The 23,233-nt window shown below is 34.3% G+C and overlaps 1 protein-coding gene and 2 long non-coding RNA genes across 30 annotated transcripts; 2 read left to right on the top strand and 1 right to left on the bottom strand.

Annotated features, from left to right (window-relative positions):
- The first annotated feature begins 669 nt into the window (after window positions 1–669).
- On the top strand, window positions 670–3,189 carry LOC133733678 (uncharacterized). The gene is made up of 4 exons (XR_009857833.1): window positions 670–1,007; window positions 2,311–2,574; window positions 2,804–2,854; window positions 2,941–3,189. It is a non-coding gene; the product is annotated as an uncharacterized LOC133733678 (long non-coding RNA).
- A 4,439-nt stretch (window positions 3,190–7,628) lies between these two features.
- Window positions 7,629–15,587, top strand: LOC133732001 (uncharacterized). 9 transcript variants are annotated; one of them, XR_009856884.1, is made up of 13 exons: window positions 7,632–7,897; window positions 8,305–8,360; window positions 8,864–8,981; window positions 9,285–9,412; window positions 9,816–9,906; window positions 10,085–10,207; window positions 10,765–10,904; window positions 11,179–11,262; window positions 11,516–11,566; window positions 11,651–12,217; window positions 12,427–13,780; window positions 13,902–14,025; window positions 15,420–15,587. It is a non-coding gene; the product is annotated as an uncharacterized LOC133732001 (long non-coding RNA). The 9 variants fall into 9 exon arrangements; XR_009856889.1 differs by having other exon boundaries at window positions 7,629–7,897; window positions 10,643–10,904; window positions 13,902–15,587; XR_009856885.1 differs by having other exon boundaries at window positions 7,630–7,897; window positions 11,122–11,262; window positions 13,902–15,587.
- Window positions 15,588–16,280: 693 nt separating this feature from the next.
- On the bottom strand, window positions 16,281–22,993 carry LOC133727935 (uncharacterized). 20 transcript variants are annotated; one of them, XM_062155336.1, is made up of 15 exons: window positions 22,844–22,993; window positions 22,623–22,763; window positions 21,718–21,891; window positions 21,544–21,620; window positions 21,325–21,437; window positions 20,216–20,228; window positions 19,986–20,098; window positions 19,033–19,357; window positions 18,625–18,753; window positions 18,239–18,386; window positions 18,033–18,122; window positions 17,612–17,666; window positions 17,347–17,469; window positions 16,799–16,855; window positions 16,281–16,616 (listed from the first exon to the last, which is right to left on the bottom strand). In XM_062155336.1, exons 8-15 carry the CDS (start codon window positions 19,203–19,205, stop codon window positions 16,492–16,494), a joined length of 900 nt encoding a protein of 299 aa, XP_062011320.1. In that variant the 5' UTR covers window positions 19,206–19,357; window positions 19,986–20,098; window positions 20,216–20,228; window positions 21,325–21,437; window positions 21,544–21,620; window positions 21,718–21,891; window positions 22,623–22,763; window positions 22,844–22,993; the 3' UTR covers window positions 16,281–16,491. The 20 variants fall into 20 exon arrangements, with proteins under 20 accessions (XP_062011320.1, XP_062011323.1, XP_062011334.1 ...); XM_062155339.1 differs by having other exon boundaries at window positions 19,033–19,314; XM_062155350.1 differs by having other exon boundaries at window positions 19,033–19,104.
- Between the last annotated feature and the right edge of the window lie 240 nt (window positions 22,994–23,233).

The following is a 23,233-nucleotide window of genomic DNA, read 5'->3' as shown; positions in this document are numbered from 1 at the left end:
TTATCAACCTTTTGTCTAAGAGATCTTGAATTTTTTTTCTTGCAATATATTAATGTATTATCAAAAAAGAAATTTTAGCTATAGTGCTATGTATCACAAAGTTTCAAGATGATCTTTTAAACAAAAGGTTTTTACTTCGCATTGATTGCAAAGCAGCAAAGTCAGTTTTAGAAAAAGATGTTCAAAACCTTGCTTCAAAACAGATTTTGGCAAGATGGCAAGCAATACTTTCAATCTTTGATTTTGACATTGCATTCATCAAAGGAGACAGCAATTCCCTTCCAGATTTTCTCACAAGAGAATTTTTACAGGGAAGATGAGTGAAAAAACCCATCCAACATCAAAAAAATCATATGCAATGACTCCCGCAAAGCCACAATCCTTATTCAAAATTTTCAATTGTTTACATAGATGATGTTTTAATCTTTTCAGAAAATATTGATCAGCATTGGAAACATCTCTACAAATTCTTTCAAATTATAAAAACCAATGGATTAGTTTTGTCAGCACCAAAAATCAACCACAACCAAGACAAAGAAAGTGGTCAAATTTCCCACTCATCTGCTAATTTTGTGTTCCCGGTAGTAAGTCGCGGAGAAGCGCAGTGAAACCGTTGGTAAGCTTCGGTGCCCCATCAGAGACCTCAACCTAAGAATTAAGTCCATGTGAGGGAGTCTATTGGTATTTTTTGTTTCTGTTAGTAAACAAATAGCAAATTTAGTACTGTGGTTAACTATTTACAGAGAATAGTATATAGTATATCTGGGTAGAATACTAGAAGCATGTAAATCTCTGGAAAACAGAAGTACATTATGTGAGAACAGAAACTCTTAACACCTTTTCAACTTCATTTTTCTATTTAGAAAATAATAGGGTCTGATTTTACAAATAATTAGGGCTTTGATACAAAGAAAGCGTATGTAGTTGTGATGAGCGGGTTTTTTTTTTTCCTTCTGCAGATATCAGGAACAGTGAGCTATCAAAATCTGCAAGTATTTTGAATTCAGGTATGAATATTTAAATGATGTTGCTAATGAAATTTAGAGACTGATGTTGATTATTACTGAATAAGTTTGTTTATATAATTGCAAGTGTTGGTCTCTTTGTAAATAAACTTTGGTTTATCTGAAGTTGATATTATTGTTAGTAATATTTAGTTTATTGTTGATTTGTATAAAAATTAAAATTATTGTACTGTTTTTTTTTTTTTTGATAATGGAGCCAGTAGGCGAATATATATTCATCAAAAGCCAGAATAGGCCATTACATACCCTTCCGCTGCCATTTACAGACAAGAAGATAGTGGTAGTACCCACAATGGTACATAGAAACATAGACCCACTCATTGTACAATCAATACGTAGACATAGCGGGAATCCCCCTTTGGTACTACGCCGGAGGCGCTAGAAAGATCCGGCCCTTCCAACATAACTCTTTAACCAATAAACCTAGCTGCCTAGAGACCTCAATTGGTGTACACCTAGATCCACTGAGAATTAAGTCGACTAGACCAGACCAAATGCCAAACCTAAGTGCACAAAAGTACCTAGACTATCCCTGAAAATAGGGACTTATTGAAAGTAATAAATACTATCCTAGATAATGCACTAAGGCCAAAACCCTAGCCCAAAACTTGAGCCCAATAGGGTCACCAAAGAGATCACTCAGGCCCATCCTCTTGGTTTGGATCAGTCCACCGGCTCCTCCCAGACCCGTCGTGCATCATGGTCCGGCCACGCTCTGTCCGAACACGTCGCCGCGTCGCCGTGATCTCCGCGTCGCCATGATCTGCACCGCTCCACCATGTCGAAGCCGCAACATGCATCACCACGGAATGTCATCCCCGAGCCAGGCCTCGCAATCCCCATCGCCTTCGAGCAAGCCTCATGGCGCCGTCGATCAAAGAAGCCATCAGCGGGGAGCAGAAAGCCGAGCTATGCCGCACGACCATCACCTCACCACCATCCCAGCCAAAACATCGAATGAACCGGAGAGAAATCCTTAGACAAAATCCCCTGGGCAGTAGGTCTCCCGTCCGGCAGCAAACCCCAAGGCGACGACGAGGCCGGAGGCCAGGCCGGACGTCCGGGCGCCGCCGGATGAGAACGAATTGCAAAACGGAGAGGCCGCCTAGGGTTTCTCAGAGAGAGAGAGGGACTTTTCTAGTATATTAGTTGCCTAGAAATAAAGGGACTTTTCTGTTAGGTTATACAGAGAGTTAACTATTGGGTTATTGTCAGTTTGTGTACTCATATCTTAAATTAAAGATAACCATCTAAAGTCTTAACTGAATTACATGTTTCGATCCAGTGATGGCACCAAAAACTATAATGAGAGGAACAAGGAGACTGTTACAGCAGTATGATCCTGAGAGCTCTCATGGTGAAGAAAAAATTCGACACATTAGATCAAAAAGATGGAAAACAGGTAGGTATTTATGGACTATAAAATTTTATAGATATACATAATATTACCAGAAATTGTTGTTTATTTACAAATATGAGCCAAGTAATATTGTTTAAATTTTGGTTATAGTGTGTCACCCTCAAACTGCTGAAGTTCCGATTACAGAAGGTAAATTTTATGCAAACTTAATTTTAACAATAGTTTGGTCAGTTTTGATCTGAAAATATTTGCAAACTGGCTGGTTATGATTATTACCTGTACTGCAGCTGAGATTAACAATAGATTTCATGTTCTGGCTGTTGATTGCATGTTGATAGGATATGACTTTTGATTATTTTTGTATAATGATAATGTCATTTTCCTATTAATGAATAATGTGGCTCATTTTGAATGACAGGTGGATATTCACATTCAATTGGTGAAGCATTCTATCAAAGAATCAGACAAGGTTATTTCTTTTGAATATTATCTATTGCTTTTTAACAATTATCAATTATACCAATTGTTTGATAAAGGAAAAAATTGTGATTTCAGGATTGACTACGGAATATGAAGATTCTGGAGACAATATTTATAAATGTTCTTATTGCGATGCGTATTTCTGGTTTGAAGAAGCTATGAAACAATCATCTACAAATGCAGAAATTATATATACAAATTGTTGTAAAAAAGGACAAGTCAAACTTCCAAAGTTCAGACCAACTCCCAATTTTCTTCAAACATTATTAGATGACAAACTTTTTAAAGAAAATATTAGAGTATATAACTCAATGTTTTGTTTTACATCAATGGGAGCAGCAATTGATCATAAAATAAATACTGGATCTGGTCCTTATATATTTAAAATTAGTGGTCAAGTCCATCATTTACTAGGTACCATGTTACATTCTGAAGGTCAATCTCCTAAATATGCTCAGTTATATGTATATGATACAAAAAATGAAATTTCAAATCGTATCAATGCTATTGATCTGTTAATCAAAATATCAAATCAGATATTGTTGAGGGACTCATTAAAATGTTTGATGAAATCAATGAATTAACAAAAGGATATCGCATAGAGATAAATTTGAAAATCCTTTATTACCTTCATTTAATATGAGTATACTTAATTGAGAATCTACTGATGGTAAACAGTATGAAAAACCAACAAGTGAAGAAATTGGTGGTTTAATTGTTGGCGACATTGGACAATATAATTCAAATAAAGACATAATTATCGAATCAAATAATGGATGCTTACAACGAGTTTCTAAAATACATCCAAAATATATGTCATTACAATATCCGATTCTTTTTCCATATGGTGAAGATGGATATAAACTAGATTTACGAATGGAACGAATTGGACCAAATCGTGAACAAAAAAGAGAAAAAATGTCAATGCGGAGTTATGTTGCATATCAAATACAAGATAGAAATTATGAATCAAATACTTTATTACAAGGTGGACGATTGTTCCAGCAATATTTAGTTGATTCATATGCAGCAGTTGAAGAAAGTCGTTTAGATTGGATCAGAAAAAATCAAAAAAATCTTAGAAGTGAAATTTATAAAGATCTTAATGCTGCAGCTTCAGCTGGAATTGATAAAGGTCATAATTTGGGACAAAAAATTATTTTACCAAGCTCTCACACTGGAAGTCCTAGAGATATGATTAATAATTATCAAGATGCTATGGCAATTTGTAGACAATATGGTAATCCTGATTTATTTATAACCTTTACTTGCAATGTTAAGTGGATAGAAATATCAAGATATTTTGAAAGAAATAGTAAATGTAAGGCCGAATATAGACCTGATATAATTTCTAGAATTTTTAGAATAAAATTACAAAATATGATTGCTTATATCAAATCTGGAGAACCTTTTGGACAAGTTGAAGCAGATGTTTGTACAATAGAATTTCAAAAAAGAGGACTTCCTCATGCTCATATGTTATTTTGGTTGAAAAAAGAATACAAATGTTATACAGCAGCTGATATAGATTCTATTATTTCAGCAGAATTACCAGACAAAAATATTAACCCAGAACTTTTTGAAATCGTTAGTCAATTTATGATTCATGGACCTTGCGGACAAATAAATTCGAAATCTCCTTGCATGCGAGATGGAAAATGTTCTAAATTTTTCCCAAAATCATATAATGCAAATACTATATTTGAGGCAAATTCAGCTCCAATTTATAGACGTCGTGATGATCAAACAAAATTTGTGAAAAAAAATGGTATTCATATTGGTAATAATTTTGTTGTACCTTATAATTCACATTTATTATTAAAATATAAAGCTCACATTAATGTTGAGTCATGTTCTCAATCTATGTTAATTAAATATTTATTTAAATATATTAATAAAGGACCAGATCGAGCTCGAGTTTTACTGCATGAAGATTTGAATGATGAAATTCAAACTTATCTTAATTGTCGTTATTTAACTCCTCATGAATCTGTATGGAGATTATTTGAATATCCAATTCATCAACGACATCCTGCTGTTCAACATTTACAAATTCATATGCCTTCAGAACAAAATATAGTTTTTAATGAATCTGAATCTCTTGAATCTATAATTAAATATAAAAGTACAGAAGATACTATGCTTACCGGATGGTTTAGAGCAAATCAAAGTTATCCAGAGGCACATCAATTAACGTATGTAGAATTTCCAACTAAATTTGTCTGGCATGATGATAAAAAATATTGGGCACCAAGAAAACAATACCATACAATTGGTCGATTAAGACATATATATCCTGTAGCAGGTGAATTATATTTTATGAGAATGTTATTAAATGTTCAAAAAGGTTGTCGCAATTTTGATTCAATAAAAACAGTTAATGGTATTGTGCACTCTTCTTATCAAGAAGCATGTCGATCTCTAGGTTTATTGGGTGATGATAAAGAATGGATTGAAGCATTAGCAAATTGTTCACATGTTGGAACAGCTTTTGAAATACGCCAACTATTTGTTACAATAATTCTATTTTGCAATGTTGCGGACCCTCTAAAGTTATTAGAATCACATTGGGTAAATATGTGTGATGATATTTTATATAAAGCTAGAAATGAAATTGGAAACCCAAATCTAAACTTACCTGAGTTGGAATTAAAAAATGAATTGTTATTTGAGTTAGAACAAATATTCAATTTGTCATCAAGCTCTTTAAAAGATCATCAATTACCAATGCTTGATATAAATAAAATGTTACAGTTAAACAATAAATTATTACGAGAAGAGCTGGATTATAATTGCCTTGAATTAAAACGTCAACATGCAAATTTTGTGACCCAATTAAATACATGTCAAAGAATTGTTTATGATGAAGTCATTAAAGCAATTGAAGTCATCTGGAATTGCTTCGATATTACTTCCAAATGGCAGAACTGCTCATTCTAGATTTAAGATACCTCTTACAGTAAATAATTTATCAATATGTCCAATAAAAAAAGGTACTCAGCTTGCAAAACTAATTGAGAGAACAGAATTAATTATTTGGGATGAAGCTCCAATGTGACACAAATATTGTTTTGAATCATTAGATAAATCTCTACGTGATATTCTATCGAATTCAAATAACACACAAATTGATAAACCATTTGGTGGTAAACCTATTTTATTGGGTGGAGATTTTAGACAAATTTTACCTGTAATTGCAGGAGGAACTAAAGAGCAAATAATTGAAGCTTCATTAAACCATTCATATCTCTGGCAATCATTTAAAATATTTCATTTAACAGAAAATATGAGACTATTGAAAAAAAATTTAACTAATCAAGAGAAAGAAAATATTTCAACTTTTGCAAATTGGTTGTTAGAAATCGGAGAAGGTAAAATACATTCGGTTAATTATGAAAATGATAGAGATACATCTTGGGTTGAAATTCCATATGATATACTCATTAATAGTTATATAAATCCAATAGAAGCGATATTTCTTGCAACATATTCAAATTTCAATACCAATTACAACAAATTCGAATATTTAAAAGTGCGTGCGATAGTAACACCACGAAATGCTACAGTTCGTGATATAAATGATTACGCAATAAATTTATTGCCTGGAAATACAACTACTTATTTTAGTTCAGACACTATTTCATCAAATTCTAAAACTAATCAAAATATTGATATTTTATATCCAATCGAATTTTTAAATAAACTCGAATTTACTGGATTACCATCGCATAAACTGACATTAAAAATTGGAATGCCAATCATGTTATTAAGAAACTTAAATCAAATATATGGTCTCTGTAATGGCACAAGATTAATAATTACAAATTTATTTGATCGATTAATAGAGGCTAAAATATTAACAGGAAATAATATAGGTAGAAAATTTTTTATACCAAGAATTATTCTTACCGCAACTGAAAATAAATGGCCATTTATTCTTAAAAGACGTCAATTTCCAGTTAGACCATGTTACGCAATGACAATCAATAAAAGCCAAGGTCAATCATTAAATCAAGTTGGTATATATTTGCCTGAACCTGTTTTTACTCACGGACAATTATATGTTGCACTTTCAAGAGTTACATCAATAAACGGTTTAAAATTTTTGATAAACAATAGCAATGACATACCAAACAAATATACTAAAAATATTGTTTACAAGGACGTGTTACAAAATATATAAATTTAAACACATATTACATCACATATTGGTACAATTATGAAAATTTTGATTACTATACTTTTCTATTTGAAATACAAAAGACACATACTTTGTACACTTTATTATAACATTTCTTTTTCTTATTATCAAATATTATTAAATAATATGCACCAAAAAAGAATGCTTATGTACCCAAATCCGCTTGCAATCCTGTTGATATTTAATTTCAATTTCAAAATTATCTGAACAATGCCCCTGATCAATTTGGTTTGAATTGCTTCATTTGAAAAGGCACAATGCTTACACACTATCTCAAAATTTCATATATTTTAACTGAAGTACATATATATAAGGATGAAAATCTTGCTTCATTTGAAACTTGGGCCCTAGACTAAGTTTTTGTATACATCATGTGACATAGACTATGTGACAACATAAAGTGTTACTTCAATCTTTTATTTATAGTTTTATAATAATGTGTATAACATTTAGTCAAAAGAAAAGTCAACACAAAGAGAGGAAAAAAAAAAAAAAAATCCCTTCAAGACAATGCCATATATGATTCAAGCTCTCAATCTCTGTCAGATTTTGAATCAGAGTTTGAATGTTGGTACAAAAGCTATACGCTCTGAAACAAATTTCACTTTCCAAGAAAAATATGGCCTCAGTTTCCAGATCATGCTAAAAATATCTGCTTTTGTCGGATTCTAGACTCATCCAAGTTCTCTGGCTATTTACACTTGTACCATCTACTCTAATTCTATAAAGCGTGCCATTGACTCAGTAGCTTCTTCGGGAAGGTGAAGAAACCGACGGCAGTTGCTGCACTGTTTCAGATCTGCAATCAACATCAGCTTTTACAAAAATCGGGTTAGCATCATCAACCGTTGTCTTTCGCTTTTTTTGCTTCAAGTTATCCATCTGCTATACTATAAAGCTGTTATCTGAATATAGCGTTTCTGTTGTCTGAGAAAGTTGAAGTCAATGGCAAGATGTGCTATACAATTATTTTTCTAGAGTTTAATCTGTACAACATATTTGAAGTTAAAGATCGCGACTTTATCCTTGACAGCTAATTGGTCTGGATTTTTTGAAAGAGCATGCTTATTCTATATAAATCATATCAATGTTGAGTGAACGCTGGTAAATTTAATGGTGGATCAACCACTATGTTTGGAACCTAATTCAGGATTTTGAATATGTACCCGTAAAGTACTCTATATAAATCATATCAATGTTGATAATTAACTATGTTTTGCAATTGTATATTTAATTAGGTGGGTTAAACATGATCATAAAGACTTGAGGAGATCAATCAGGAAAATTTTGACAGGTGCGTTTTCCTTGCTTTGCTCCTAGCATCATGCTTTTACCAGAAATTTTGGCATATGCATCTAAAATTGTTTCTGTTTGTCGAAGCTTTCTTTGTTCGAACCATTTAGGCTTGGTTTAATCAATAGTTGAGTAGATAAAAGGTACTTAGATTGAGAAATTTATGTGAATACAGGGGAGGAGTTAGAGAAGCTTGCTTTAGATGTAGCTTTTTCTGATGCAACATACTATGAAATTGGTGGAGGCATTATCGGCCACACTTAAAAACAAGGCAAATAAAACACCAATTATTCATACGCTGTTACCCTTATGTGCTTAGCTCATTTCACAACCATCTTTCTTATCCTTTTAGAACACTCTCTCCACTTATTGTTTTCTTAATGAATTATTCTCAATGAAAACTGTACTGAAAGCTATTGGTTGAACCAAACAATGCATTTAGTTCTTACAAAAAAACCATGAACTGACTTTGTTCGCATTTGCTTCTTCTACTGATATTCTCAGTAAATACGGTATACTGTGGCACACTGGTCAAGTCTCTATCAGCAAACATAACAACTGCAACTCGACCCACCTGCTCTCCTGCAAAAGATGGTAATGAACAAGGTCGTAAGGGCACCAGGTAGGTTGATAGTAGCTTCTAGGTATTTGACATGTTTAATTTTGATAAGAAGAAAGGGTTATTGGTGATTGCTCTGATCACAATTCCTATGATTATTATCCTACTGAGAACAATCATGTATTATCTAAAAAGGAGAGTACTCAAATCAATTGGTAATCTTCTTAAACTGTTAATATACAGACACACACACACACACAGCCACACATGTATATAGATGTTGAATCACTGTTATTTTTTACTTTAGTTCTTTCGCTAAACCTTGGGAGACGAATCTAATTTATTCTTTGTTCTGTTTTTGTTTAGGGATTATAGACAACATTAAAAGATCAGTTTGTAGACTATTAAATGTAATTCCAGCTACAGACAGTTTTAACATCAATGCTCCTAATTTGTCTACAAGTTGGAGAGGGTGGTTCATATATGTCTACAAGGTACAGACAGTTTCCGCGTGACTCTGTTGCCTTTCATATATGTTTAGAGGTTTTATATATTTCATAAGTTAGTGATGGATTAGCTACTTCATAATATTATCAAATTGAATGATTTGGTTTGCAACATTTTGGATAGTACAAAAAGATCATGCTTCTTTCAATAGATATAAGTTGATTCCTTTGTTTTCCCTTCTTATTGCTCTCTGGTAGCTAAAAATCCATTCTTTACAATCAGCAGCAAGACAGAACTTATGTATATTACATTTCAGAAAACTTGGGCAGGAGAGTGGTAAATTACATAAGCATTAATAACCTAAAGTACATTACATTTAGGTTTCAGATCATTACTGGAATGCTCTCATTTGAGCTTCTGAGTTATTCATGAATTTGCTTTTTGTTACAGGAAGGATGAGACCTGGGTGAGCCAGACAGAATTGTCAGCAAACTGTTGCAGCCTAGGGTCTATGTGAAATTGATTAATCTGGGTCTTGAGGGTAAGCAATCACTTTACCCTATTCTAAATTGTGTACAATGAAAGTTGTTTACTTTAATTTCGGTACTTCTTCATAGTTTCTACTAAAACCGAATGATTAGTAACATTCTAAGGATTATGGCACCAAATGCATGAAGATTGCTGATTGTAAATGATACTTAAAGCTACTATATATGCAGTGGCCTTCATCTCTGTTCAACTGAAGCCCCTCAGTTCGATTTGGAGTTTTCATGCAAATGTAGAAGAAAGAGATCCAAGATTTCAGAACCAACCCATCTTTTTGAACGAAGTTTACGAAAGAGGTGAAATACTACTTCTTTGAGTCTTAATTTCATTTGTATCATTGTAAATAGAAAAACTCTTCTGCTTCTTCATCTGGTCAGTATAATAGGAAATATTGTTCGCTTATCATCTTTTAGTAGCATATAATGAATTCTATTGTTCTTTTGGATGACTTCTCTGTATGTTTCTTACAATAGTTTGGAACTTAATTCAGCTCTTCAGTTTTACAATAATGTCAACTTCCAGACTGTGGACTATGGTGATCTTTTAAATAATAAAATACTAGAAGCTTCCCTGCAAACCAAAGCCTATGATCAAATGGAATTTTGATTTAGATTGTCGTAGAATGGTTTCATACAATCTATACCCTTATGATTCTTCTTTATAATAAACTGTACCCTTATTCGTTTAGTACATACACATAAACAATCTCAGATCTTACAGTGTATGCCTAGGTAGCACTGAAAACCGTGATGGTTATACACCACACTTTGAGGGAAGTTGATGGTACATTTTGTGATGCTAAGTATAGCTGGACTAGAGGTCATATTCTGAACATATCTCATTTTCTTTTCAGTAAGAATAATAAATGGCCATGAAGATTCTTTCAGACGAAGCATGGACTATTGTACCTGCATTCATTTATATGCATCATATCTCGAAGAATGACTGGACTGTTTTCGTGTCCTGAAGTACGATGTTCAGAAAGATCACTTGGTATGCAGTTTGAATTGGAACTTATGTGCAAGCTTTTTGTATGTACACTGTTCTTTCCATATCATTTAACGGAAATACCACCCCTCTAGCTTTTTCTTTAAACTTTTATATTATGTTTAATTATCAATGCAAAAAGGAATAGAAATGTACCATATTCTTTAATATAGTACAGTCGTTTACTCTGCTAATTTACACATTTTTCATATTGTATTACCAGTGTAACATGATGGCATTTAGAATAAAGGATCTCACATGTTCAATACAATCTCTACAGAGAACCAAGGAACTTGAAACCCCAGACTTACTAAGGCATCTACCTGCTTTGCAACAGCTTCTTTCTCGCCTTCTTGATTGCCAGGTGGCTGATCCAATGTTCATTCCTTTGTTTTATTGTTTTTGTTTTGTTCAGTTTATTTTATTTTTATTCTTCCTTTATTTTCAGTCTATCTTCCATGAAAGGGAGGTATTATTCCACCAAATTTTTGATGACCTTACCCTTTTATCTATTTTACTAATATATATGGTTCTTCTGTTATGTATATAAAGACCACTGACCACAACCAACACCTATTCTATTATTACTGAAACAATGAAGATGTGTCATTTTGCAGCCACAACTGTTACATATAGTCCCTAGCCTGATTCAATATGCTATTTCAATGGTACAAACTCTCAAAAGCTCAATTGTAAGTAGGTCTAATCTGATACCATTCCATCCAATATTCCTTATGATGTTCCTCCATCAGGTTGCAGGTAAAATTGCCAAGTTGTATGCTGCAGTTACAGATGGTATTGTCAATTTAGTTAACAACGCAGGCCTTGGTTTTCTATGTGCACAATGATGGGCAACTGCTACAATTAATGATGGGCAATACTTGATGTTCTCATAGAATGGTTTCATAGGATGTTATTGTAAACTGCAATAATGTAAACCAAACAATTTTAGACGGATGAAATTTTGGCTCATTTTATCATTCTGTCATTATTGTAAATTATTAGCAACAGCAAACCCCGCAGCAAAGCGCGGGCACTATTGCTAGTAATTATACTATATTCTAAAGCCGAATCCCTTGACTGTTCATTCAACTGTTCCTAAGGGTGTGCAATGACGGTATTGCCCTCGATTTTCTCTGAATTACCATGCTGCCATTTCCCCACAATATATAAGCAAAATCCCTAATTCTTTGAGTCTTCGGGAAGACCATCAAGATTGACATTCACTGTTTCGCAGCATCAATCTGGATTTATTGCAGAAGAGGTGTAGAGAGAGAGAGAGAGAGAGAGAGAGGTATCTGCGTCTGCAATAGTTGCAGGTCTGGAATTTTATTATTATTATTTTTTTTTTTTTATCTCTCATCTCTGTTGTTGGGTTCTGAATGGTGATGGGCGTTTATCAATCTTGCTTTTTTTGAATTCAATTTTCAGATCAGTGTTCTAATTCTTCAATTTTCTGCTTTATCTTTTTATTCGGTGTTCGAATGATTGGTTGTTAATTATTGATTGTCTGTTTTTCCGGTTGCAGAAAGTGGAAGGAGGTTTTCTAAGTTTGGGATTTTAGTGATTGATTGGGAGAGGTTGAAGGTAATATTGATCTTACTCGAACAAGTGTGTCGGTCAAGCTGTTGGGTGCGAAGGCAGTTGATAGAAGGTAATTTAGAAAAAAGAAGAGGAGGAATTCTGTCTTTTGCTTTTGTCTAATATCGGTGCTGCAACTAAATTTGGATTGTTTGATATCGCTTGAGGAGGGATCAGATTGGCTAGATTCCATACTCCTGGAATGAAGTTTTAGGCTTTGATTTTGTTTCTTAGTATTAACGTTTCGTTCAACCTTTAAAGCAAGAGAAAATTAATATAGACAGAGAAGAAATTTGGTCGTCTAGAAGCTTTGTTTTGTTGTCTTTGTGTGTTATTTAATTGATGGTCTAGGTGCGTTTTGTGAAACATACATATGTTTTGGTTACAATTGGAATTTTGTCATTTGTTTTTGTTGGGTTTTTTATTTTTTATTTTTATTATTTATTAACTTGGATCTATTTAGGGTGCTGATTAGATAGTTTACTAAACAATCAGTGGGCAAACATATACTCAATAATATATGAAACTCTGCCAATGAATTAGATCAGTGCTAAACCCCCATTGCAGAAAGGAAGGGATGCCGGACAAAAACAAGCCTTTCGGACTTAAACGAATTTGTCGGAGAAGGGGGGCTTTACTTTCTCGACCATTAGGGAGGGGGATAAATCTTTCATGCTTTACGGTATTGCAGACTCGGATAAGCTACTATCATTTAAGACATTTAATTTAAGAATAGTTCCTTCGTAAAGCCACTCTCTTCTTCTCTGTGTTCAGAACCTTCTTCTTTATGTCATACTTTGATAGGCATTCTTTCCTGATACCAGCTTGCTTAAAATACCAGGTGTTAGCTGAATCATTCTCTTTACGATTGAAATACCAAGTTTTGTAATATGCAAAATTATAATTGTATTATATTATGTAGATCAAGATTTGAGGGGTGAAAAAAAAAAATTAAACCCGCAGCATCGTGCGGGAGAATTTTCTAGTAATATACTAAAGCTCGGTTGGTACTGTACACTGTTCATCTTGAGCCGAAATGAAGTGACGGTTTTGCCCTCGCTACTTGCCTCAACTACAGTCTTGCCATTGTTTTACGAATAAGGGCGATGGAGGCTTCGAGAGACTGATCGAGAGAGAGATAGAGACAGCAACTCTGAGACAAAGGAAAACACCCAAATACCCAAATCGTTGATCCCGATTGTGCCACTACTGATTCTTCCGTGTCTTCTACTTTTGCAGTCATCATCTGCTCGGTCGTTGAATTCTTCTATCTCTACAGTCGTGTAACCAAGATTGAGAGAGTGGGTTCTTTGTTCTGCGTTTGTTTTCGATTGCCTGCCTTTGATTTGTGAATTTGGATTTGGTTCCGTCTTTTTTGCTTATCATCTTCCCTGATTATGATCCTGCTTTTCATGCAAACAGTTTTGTGATCGGTGGATTATAGTTTGAAAAATGGTTAGAGCATTTCTCAGTTCGTGTAGAGGGGGCTGGGTTATTTGGTTTTGTTCTGGTGGAGAGGAAGACGAATTTGGGTTAGTGGTTTAAGGTATCTGTTTTTGCTTTTTTATTTTTTACTAATCAATTGAAATCTAATTGATTCTTTAGGGTTGTCTATATTAAACTCGGTTTTGTTTAGTAGTTGTCTATATTAAACTCGGTTTTGCTTTTCTTTTCTTTTCTGCTTCCAACCTTTTCTTTTCTTTTTTGCTTCCAAAAATCCTTAGGGTGGTTCTAGTTAGACCTCCAAATTTGTTATTTGGACCTCTCATATTTAGTACACCTCTAATTTACTTTTTAGAATACTTGAAAGGCTAAGTAGACCTTTTTATTTTTATCAAAACACCCTTGAACATGAGATACAACAATCTTTTATCTGAATCTTCAACCACAAGAAGAAAAATAAATCAAAATCATATGATATTGCTCTCTTATGAGTAGGTCTCTCCTCCATCAAAATTAATCACAGTGTTGGCCGGTTCTCAATCTTGATTATGTTGGAATCCCTTTGAATTTGCTAAAAGAAGGATTTCAAGGGTTTTGGGTTGGAAGGTTGAGTAATAATTATATCATAATATTCAATAAATTTAGTTTAAGGAAATTCCAAATCAGAATGTTTTGAATTTAATTTTGTATTAAATGAAAATTATTATTTTTACTTAATTGTTTTAGGTAAATTATAAAACTATATAGGCAATATAAGGAAATTCATGAAAAAAAAATTAATTGAATGTTATATTTGGGAAGGTGAGAAGAGTATTTATTTATTTATTTATTTTCTCTCATTTTTATCTCTTTGCCCTTATTTGTCTTTTCATATAACTTGACAAAGTCTATTAATAATTGAAAAAAGTTGGAGGTCCAAATATCAAATTTGGAGGTCCAACTAGAATCACCCGTGAAAAAAATGGAAACAGGAAAAAAAAAAAAAAAAAAAAAAGGAAACTTATTCAAAAAAATGGGGAACAAAGGCAAAACACGGAGGTGCAACTGAGTTTTGAACTCGACAGGAGTAAGGATGAGTAGCAATGAGAATTAGCTCTAAAATATATATATATATATATATTGTTTCGCTGAGGTGTCACAAAATCAGAGGCCGCCCTTGTGCTGCGGCACCACCCACACACCCCAAGGCCGCCCCTGCCAATACAAATCACTGATGGTCACAATCTCACAATACTTCACAACTTATTTGAAAACCCTACTTTCCTCGAACAACTAGGAATCAGAAATTGCACCAAATTGTTGGCTTTGCTGCAGGCGATGTATCACAAGCAAAAGATAGCACATGTTAGTGAGTGTTCTAAATTGAGCAAATGGTTCAGTAAGAAAAAAAAAAATGAAGGATCAGGGGTGGCCCAATATAGCACATGTTATAGAGGTTAAACATTAGAATGTATTGCTTTTATCAATTTGGCTTTTTGTTTATGGTATAAATTGTAGAGCTCAAGAGCTTCACCAAAAGAGTGCGGCAAAGGGAGGTGCTACTTTGGAATGAAATAAACCGGCCATCATATGTTAATAGAACTCAAAGTGATTTTGTGTACGAGTGTGATTGTAGAAGTGGCTTTTGTATTTTCTTCTTTATCGATATTGATTTTCTTATATTCATCACGTTTCAATAACTTCATCAAACATGCATTATTCAATATTGGTTATCTTCATCTCTATATGCCCTCGACTGTTGAAGTTAATCACACGATCAATTTCCCTTGGTTAAAAGATTATAAGTCGTATGATATCTGACGAGCATTTAGTTATTGTATGTATAGTTAAACCTCAGTCAATGTAGTGGACAATCAGGCATGGCTCTTATAAAATTTCAAAATCGAGGATGAGGCATAGATATTAGATAATGAGAGAGTTAAAAAGTGGAGTGGAACTGAAGAATCTAATTCATTTCAATAAAACGAATATCCACATCGAAAAAAGACACAGTTCACGCAAGGATTTCAATATATAAGGAAAGATGAGGGTTGCCAAACACAGTTGCAAATGTTATTGTGCCTAGTGCTTGGTACAAGCTTTTCTTTGCTTTCTTTTTTTGATGGCTGAAATCCAGTAAGAATTCAACTATATTGATCTATCCCTTCACTGGTTCCAACTGGTTCCACCCATCAAGGAAAAAAAGCAACGAATTTTAGATTTGGCCCAGAAAGAGGGAACTTCACTCCCTCGAGGCAATTCAGTTCAAAGTTTTATTCCAATAACTCGAAATCAACAATTGCTGGGCAGTTAACTGAAGTAGTCAAGAATGATATTGGAATATAGGAAGAGCAAGACTATTGAAGAGCCATTCAAATCTTGAACATCAGAAGCAGTAATTTCATTTCCATTGATAAGAAGGGAATTCCTAACGACCACCAGCTTATGCGGCAAGTGTAATAACAAAAAAAAAAAAAAGGAAAAAGGAAAAAGGGCAAATGAAATGAGAACTACAACATGTTATGAAGGTAAACAACCTTCCAAAAAAGAAAAGGCAAAGGGAAGATGGAATATAAATGAATGACCAAGTTCAAAAAGCTATGGGCTTTCTACCAGGCCACGATTCTATTTTCTCGAAGTACTTGACTGAAACAACACCATCAAAGCCTTCAGTCAAGATCACCTTGTTGTCTGAAATGTAGAACTTCATTCCCTCTGAAATGTAAAATAAAATGAACATAGACATGAGACGCCTGTGTATTTGTTACCCAATGTATATACACAATATATATATATATATATATATATATATATATATATATATATATATAATAATAAAAACAAAGTGATGATGAATCTATATGACTTTCAATTTAATTTTTATATCAAAGTTATACCAGCTAAAGCTTTTCTGACATCAAGAAAGATCAAAATGTTAACATCCCGTCTCATACCTGAAAGACCACATCAAATCAATTATCAGCATTCTCACAAAATATAAAAAAATTAAATAAACAAATAAATATCGGCATAAGCTCAAGGACACTATTGTCTAGGACTCAACTGAATAACCCAACGGATAAACCTTAGAACACAAAGTTTCTTCCAGATAAACAATTTCAATCACAAACTGTAATATATTCCCGAGCTGGAGAAGTTATTATTTCCCTTGATAATTTGTCTGACATTTCTTAAAGAGTTTACACCCTTTCACAGAATTTTGGGTTCACCATGTGCACGCTCTAATACATTCCAGTTGCTGTTCAAATTTTCCCACACACTTTCGAAATCCCTTTCCTTGTTTATCATTTTTTGGCTGTTTTAAAGGGGACAGGTGTGGAATAGACAATACATGAGGGACTCCAGAAGCAATTCTGACTCACCAGAAGCAAGTTAATGAACCGCAAAACACATACGAGTAGATAAAAATTCTAGCAAACATTACCGCTGATCACTTCCCCATCTGTTGGCAAGCCACTTGCAAAGTGTACATGCAATCTCGTCATGCACTTCAGACCAGACTCTAATATTGAATCCAAATTCTTCCTATAAGTTCCATGCACGCATACTGCAGATTTAGGGGAAAAGAAAAAGATAAGGCAAACCAAAATGTAATCCATATAAAACACTAATAGTTCTTTTTATTGAGACAGAAGATAAAGACTAAGAATACAAGAAAGTTAGGGACTAAAAGACTCGCAAGAAAGAACCTGGAACTTCTTCAGATGAAAGGATTGGCTTTAATAACCTTTCGGTTTCAACTACCTGCCAATATGCAAAGATGTGACAAATTGATATATAATATCAAAGCGAACATGTATGGTTGAGGCTAATTCCGAGAATGCACATAAAAATTAAATGGTTTATTAAGCTGCTGGCATAATAATAAGTACAAAATAATGTTAGTGGAAACAAGTATCAATGCAGAATCCTAAAACTGAACATCACAAGCAAATTAGAGAAATAGAAAATGAAAAGACGAAAAGAAATTCTTACGGCTTGCAATTTATGAGTTCAGAACAAACATCAACAATATTCATGTTGAATAAAAGGTTTAAAAGAAAATACTGTATCAATATGATGCAATAGCAAATTAAAACTCTGCAATGCAAGATAAACAAGGATAGTTACCGTTGTTGAGTGACCTTGGTTTGCACGTATCAAAAGTTCCCCATTTTCTTCCAAGAGGCTGAAACGCTGCTTATTATCCCTTCTGACAGCCTGCAAAGAAAATTCCAATAATAAAATCTCCACTTTAGGCAGTTCATCTAAACAACAAATGACTACTAAAGACTACTCACTTCCAACCATTAAGTACAGACAAAGTTAAGACCAACCTCCTTAATCTCATCAACAGTATGTGAGCTCAATGGAATATTAGCAAATGTCTTCAAGTTCAGCTTTAAAATATCATGAACCTTCACAAATCCATCACTCCGCATATCCAAATTCAACTCAGAAGCCATATGCCGCAATATACGTGTCCTAATACAAAGAACAGTCCAAAATATAAAACAAACCTACGCCAATCAGCTGGATTACCACTTCCAATACACATTATATATGCATCTACACCGTAACACATGTCCAAATGAATATTCCTATACTCCCATAGTTTTTTCCAATACCACATAAAGAATTGAATTCGCACAGAGTTAATACTTCAGTTCATAATTAGAAGTACAAAACAAAGGAAGGAACATGAGAATGTCAAAGTGCTTACAATAATCTACCGAGTGCATCAACTCTATCTTTGCCAGAGCCACCACCACGGCCCCTTGCTCCTCCGCCGCGACCTCTCGATCTCTCTCTCTCATCTTTCACCTCCCAGCCTCCTCCTCTACCATCACCACTGCCAAACAAAGCACACAACAATCACAAACTCAATTACATATAAGCACACAATCCCTTACCCTCTACCAAAAAACAAAGAAAGAGTAAAACTTTGCATTTGCTTGCACAAAAGCGTTGAAATTGAACCCAGAAACCAGAAAACTGAACAGTGACGAAGAGAAACTAAAACTGCAATCCAAAATTTGATTTTATCTCAACATAGAAACTAGAATTCTGAACTACATTTAACAGTTGGGTCTAGTTATTGTTCCCGCGAGATTAGGAGAAGCATACATACCTTCTGTTATTACGGGCAAAAGGAGCGAAGGAATTGCTGGTGGTGGTCGTTCTGTTGTCCATGAACGTTAGGCTGGGGAGGAAAAGAAGAGGCAGAGGTTTAGGGCTACGTGGAAGGAAAGCACGACAGTAGCGTAGAATTTGAAGGTGGCTATGGGTGACAGACGCCCACATGAATCAGAAACCGAGAGGAGGATTACGAGCAAGGAGGGAAGAGCCGAGTCTTGCAGAATGCAACCGAATAATCCGGGAGGTTTTTATGGGCTTGGGTTTATCGATGGTCCTAAAAAAAAATTCAGGTCGAGAGGTGAACCTGTTGGAATGAGCTGTATTCAACTCAAAGGTTATGAGTGTTAGAAGCACTTAAGGGACATAATCAATTAGGATTTAGTTTTATACTAGCCATAGCTGGCCCGCAGCAACGCGGGAGTTATGGCTGTTAGTGAATTGCTTAAAAAAGAAAATGACCACACACATAAGCATATCATTGATTTTGTATTATCGGTTTGTACATTTGGCTTGCTTTAAATTGTTTGATAGTGGTGCAAAAATTTTGGTAAGTCTTATTTGATTTGAAAGGGTATTGTGAAGACAGATACAATAGAATATTCATTTTCTGGTGTTGTTGCTTGCTGGTTCATCCACTACAATTTCTCCAAAAGAAAAGCTTGTCTTACCCTGTCAGCAATCATGATAACCATATGTCTATTTTCTCTCTGTTCTTTTTCAATGTGGTTACTCTGCGGGTGTATTATCAATATGGTTAACTACATTGACAGATACCTTACAGAGGAGCCAATGAAGAGATTGACTATTTTCTGCAACAAAATAGTAACTTAAAGAAGGTTTAAACCGCAGACTATAGTCATGGCTCCAATTACCAACCGATAACTGTAATTTTTTTTTTTGGGGGGGGGGGGGGGGGGGGAATTTCAAAAACAACAAAATGATCACCTCCTTGCAGTTCTCGCAACACTTAAAAAACTCCAAAATTGTGGGATGCTCAAATGTTTTGGCTGGTGGAAGCTTCTTGATCCAAGTAATTGGGCTTCCGATTGAGGAAAGAGCTGAAAGCAAAGATCAACCTAATGTTAATGTTATAGTCTACCTCAAAACTTCGACTGTGAAAAGCCTTAAAACGATATCACCACTCCAGAACCAAAAAAACACAGTTCTGAAATTACCCGAAATCCAGGCCTGTCACTTTAAAACAAAGAAAATAGAGTTATCCTACCAAAATTGACAAAAACTCATACTTCAAAGTCAGCTAAACAGTAGATGAAGCATAACTCCAATTAGTTCCAGATACAAAAACAAATAGTATTGCGAAGTAGAATTCAAAGATGGCAAGTTATTTCTACATCAGCAATAAAACATGTATCTGTTAGAAAAGACCGTCAGCATATATTTTCTCAATTGTTTGGCTTGGCTGGGACTGTAATCTGTATAGAAACTACATAGGCAAAGTAGGAAAAAATAAATACAATAAAGTTGGTTTTCAAAAGACAATTTTCTAGTATTGGAATATGCAAATGCTGGATGTCTATCAAATCTTTTGGCTGTCTATTGGGATCATAATGATCCTTATGAAATGGCTGGAGATAATTGAACATTCATAAAAGCATTATGTGAAGGAGTTCCTATTTTCTATGAAGACTATCAATACCATTCGTCAGGCAGATGGAGGGGTTGAAGATGGGTGTATTGATCACTAAATTCATGCACTGCTGTTTTTTTTTTTTTTTTAATTTTAATTCTTTTACATAAATTAGTTGCCAAAGACAGTTTCTATCAAAAAAGCAGCAAGACCATGATCAAAGTATGAGTGGAAATACCATGCAAATTGATTCCAAAGTCAAAAATTTAAGATGGAATCTTAAGATCAATATCAATGCAAAAGTGTAGGTTTGATGAGAAATATAAATGAGAAATAAACAGTCAGAGAATTTGAAAGTACACTCTTCCTTTGGATAAATCATATAGTTCTATTTAAATTAGAAACCAAATGCAACTGTAAATTTTGCTAACAAAACATAGTACATCATATCAAATATATAAATCAAACTCAAGATTATTATGTAAACGCTGCAAAACACCTAAATTAAAAAACCAAAAGGCTGCAGCTTAGCAAAATGCTGGTCACAAAAGATGCAGAACTGCTTGTCTACATAATATTAAACAACCTAAATGTTGGTAACCTAACAGTCTAGTTGATTATGATATGCACAGAAATTCAACACCCTTAAATGACATTAAAAAATATCTCAAAATTTCAGCAGCAGAACGGATTGACCTTGCTGTAGAACTTTCCAACTTTCTTGCCAGCCTTATTCTCCTCACACTGTGCAATTCCTCTAAATCAAATATATACAAATCGAAGTCTCAAATATCTTCAAATAAGCAAACCTAGGAAAAATAAAAATCACACCCAAAATTGCTTAGCAGCCAATTCGATTGAAAACTACAAACCAAAATTCATCAATAAAAATCACGAATTGAGAAATCCTCTCACCCTTTATCAAACTATAACACGCCGATCACAAAACTCTTTGCACCAAAAGCAAGCAATCCGAAAGATCCAACAAAAAACTGCATCAAAAGCCAATCACAAAATCCAAATTAGAGAAGATAGTGAGCAGAAAAGAATGAATCAAATCCAAAGTCACAGAACAAACGACCCACTCACTCAATCTTGGTCATACAACAGCAGAAGCAAAACAAATCCGAGGGTCTCGCCGCCAAAGGAAGGCTTGTCCCCAAGCTCCACTTCTAGCAACTTAATGCAGTCAATGTATTCCTTCTTTGCTGCCTCCTGTTCGTCTCCCTTAGTTGTCCATGTCTTCCTCCCCAAACCATGTATCTGCATTTCCAATTACCAAAAGTATCAGAAAATTTAAGGCTCAAATAATATGAGACTCCATCCCTGTAGTGTTTGGGGTAAGTTCAGAACCTCTTTTTTATATACAACACTTGCAACTTCAAATATGTTATTCAGAACTCCATTTGACAAAGTTTTGTTACAGCCAAACACAATTCATTTTCCAACATGGCCTCAGAGTGAAAATTCCATTTGATGTGTCTTATGGGATTTAGGGATAATCAAGTCCAAAATATAAAAAGTTCCAATCTTTCCATATATTGATCTTTTTTATATGGCTTTCAATTTTGCTATCACAGAAATACGCACCATACATACCAAAACCATAAGACCCAAATCCCAACCACATAAGAAGAGGACCTTTTAAATCCAAGAAACCATTTTTCCTTATCAGTACAATAATCATTTAGAAGAACATTTTTTCCCCAATCATTCCTAAAGATCATATCTTGTTCACACAATCATACCATCAAGTATCAACACATAAGTACAGAGAAGCCATTTCAAATCAAACAGATTAGAGTCAGCTCAAACATATTCCAAACCACATCACGGAAATTTTGGTTTCTTGGATACAATCAGAGCTTTGCAATTCAGATACAATCTGAGAAACAAAACTGATGCTGATGAAATTTTACACAAAACCCTTAATCGAATAATCCCGAGAAACCGTACCCAACAAATTGATGGAAAAATTAACATCAAGAAGTTACCTTTTACGCAAGAGCTTCCCGTCCGTCTCTTCTCCTCCTCTTCCTTCTTCCCATTCACTTCTCCCTCTTTGTTTTTTTTTTTTTCCCGTCTCGCCGCTTTTCTCTGTATTCGGCGAACAAAAAGATCTCCTAAACTTTTCCCTGTAAAACCAATATCAGAAAAAACATGAACCAGAAAGGAGCAAAATAATTACAAAATCAAAACCCTATTCACCCCGTACTCAGATGGTAAGCTGAAAATTTCCCTTCGATCCGTCTATCTATTTCACACAAACACACGCTCTCTCTCTCAGTCGTTCTTCTTCTCCACCACTGATCTCTCTAGTCTTTTCTTTTTCCCCTTTTCAAAAATACACCGATCTCTCTAGACGAATGGCACTCTGTAAAAAACAAAAGTAGCAAGGGCAAAAGCGGGACTTCATTTTGTGAACAGTGATGAACAGTAGAAGCAGGCTAGGAACTTTAGTATATTTAGAAGGGGTTTTTCCCGTATACCCAAAAAGCACCGGTATTTTTTCCAACTATCCAACACTTTTGTATCCACTATTGACTCTTAGGGAAGGACTAGAAGGGGTAAGTCTTTATCTAAAATGTTCTTTGTATCTTATGTT

Source organism: Rosa rugosa, chromosome 2, assembly GCF_958449725.1.
Source record: "Rosa rugosa chromosome 2, drRosRugo1.1, whole genome shotgun sequence".
In the NCBI taxonomy this organism is placed as follows: Eukaryota; Viridiplantae; Streptophyta; class Magnoliopsida; order Rosales; family Rosaceae; genus Rosa; species Rosa rugosa.
Note: the sequence above shows the minus strand (reverse complement) of the source record. Positions and strands in the feature narration are given on the sequence as shown.

Bases quoted from the DNA above. Each gene is read 5' to 3' on its own strand.
- LOC133727935 (XM_062155340.1), bottom strand. From the start codon at position 19,205: ATGTGGGCGTCTGTCACCCATAGCCACCTTCAAATTCTACGCTACTGT. The intron at 17,470-17,611 runs GTTCTTTCTTGC...CTAAATCTGCAG, and splicing joins TTCATCTGAAGAAGTTCCAG to TATGCGTGCATGGAACTTAT. The intron at 16,617-16,798 runs GTATAACTTTGA...TTTACATTTCAG, and splicing joins TGTCAGAAAAGCTTTAGCTG to AGGGAATGAAGTTCTACATT.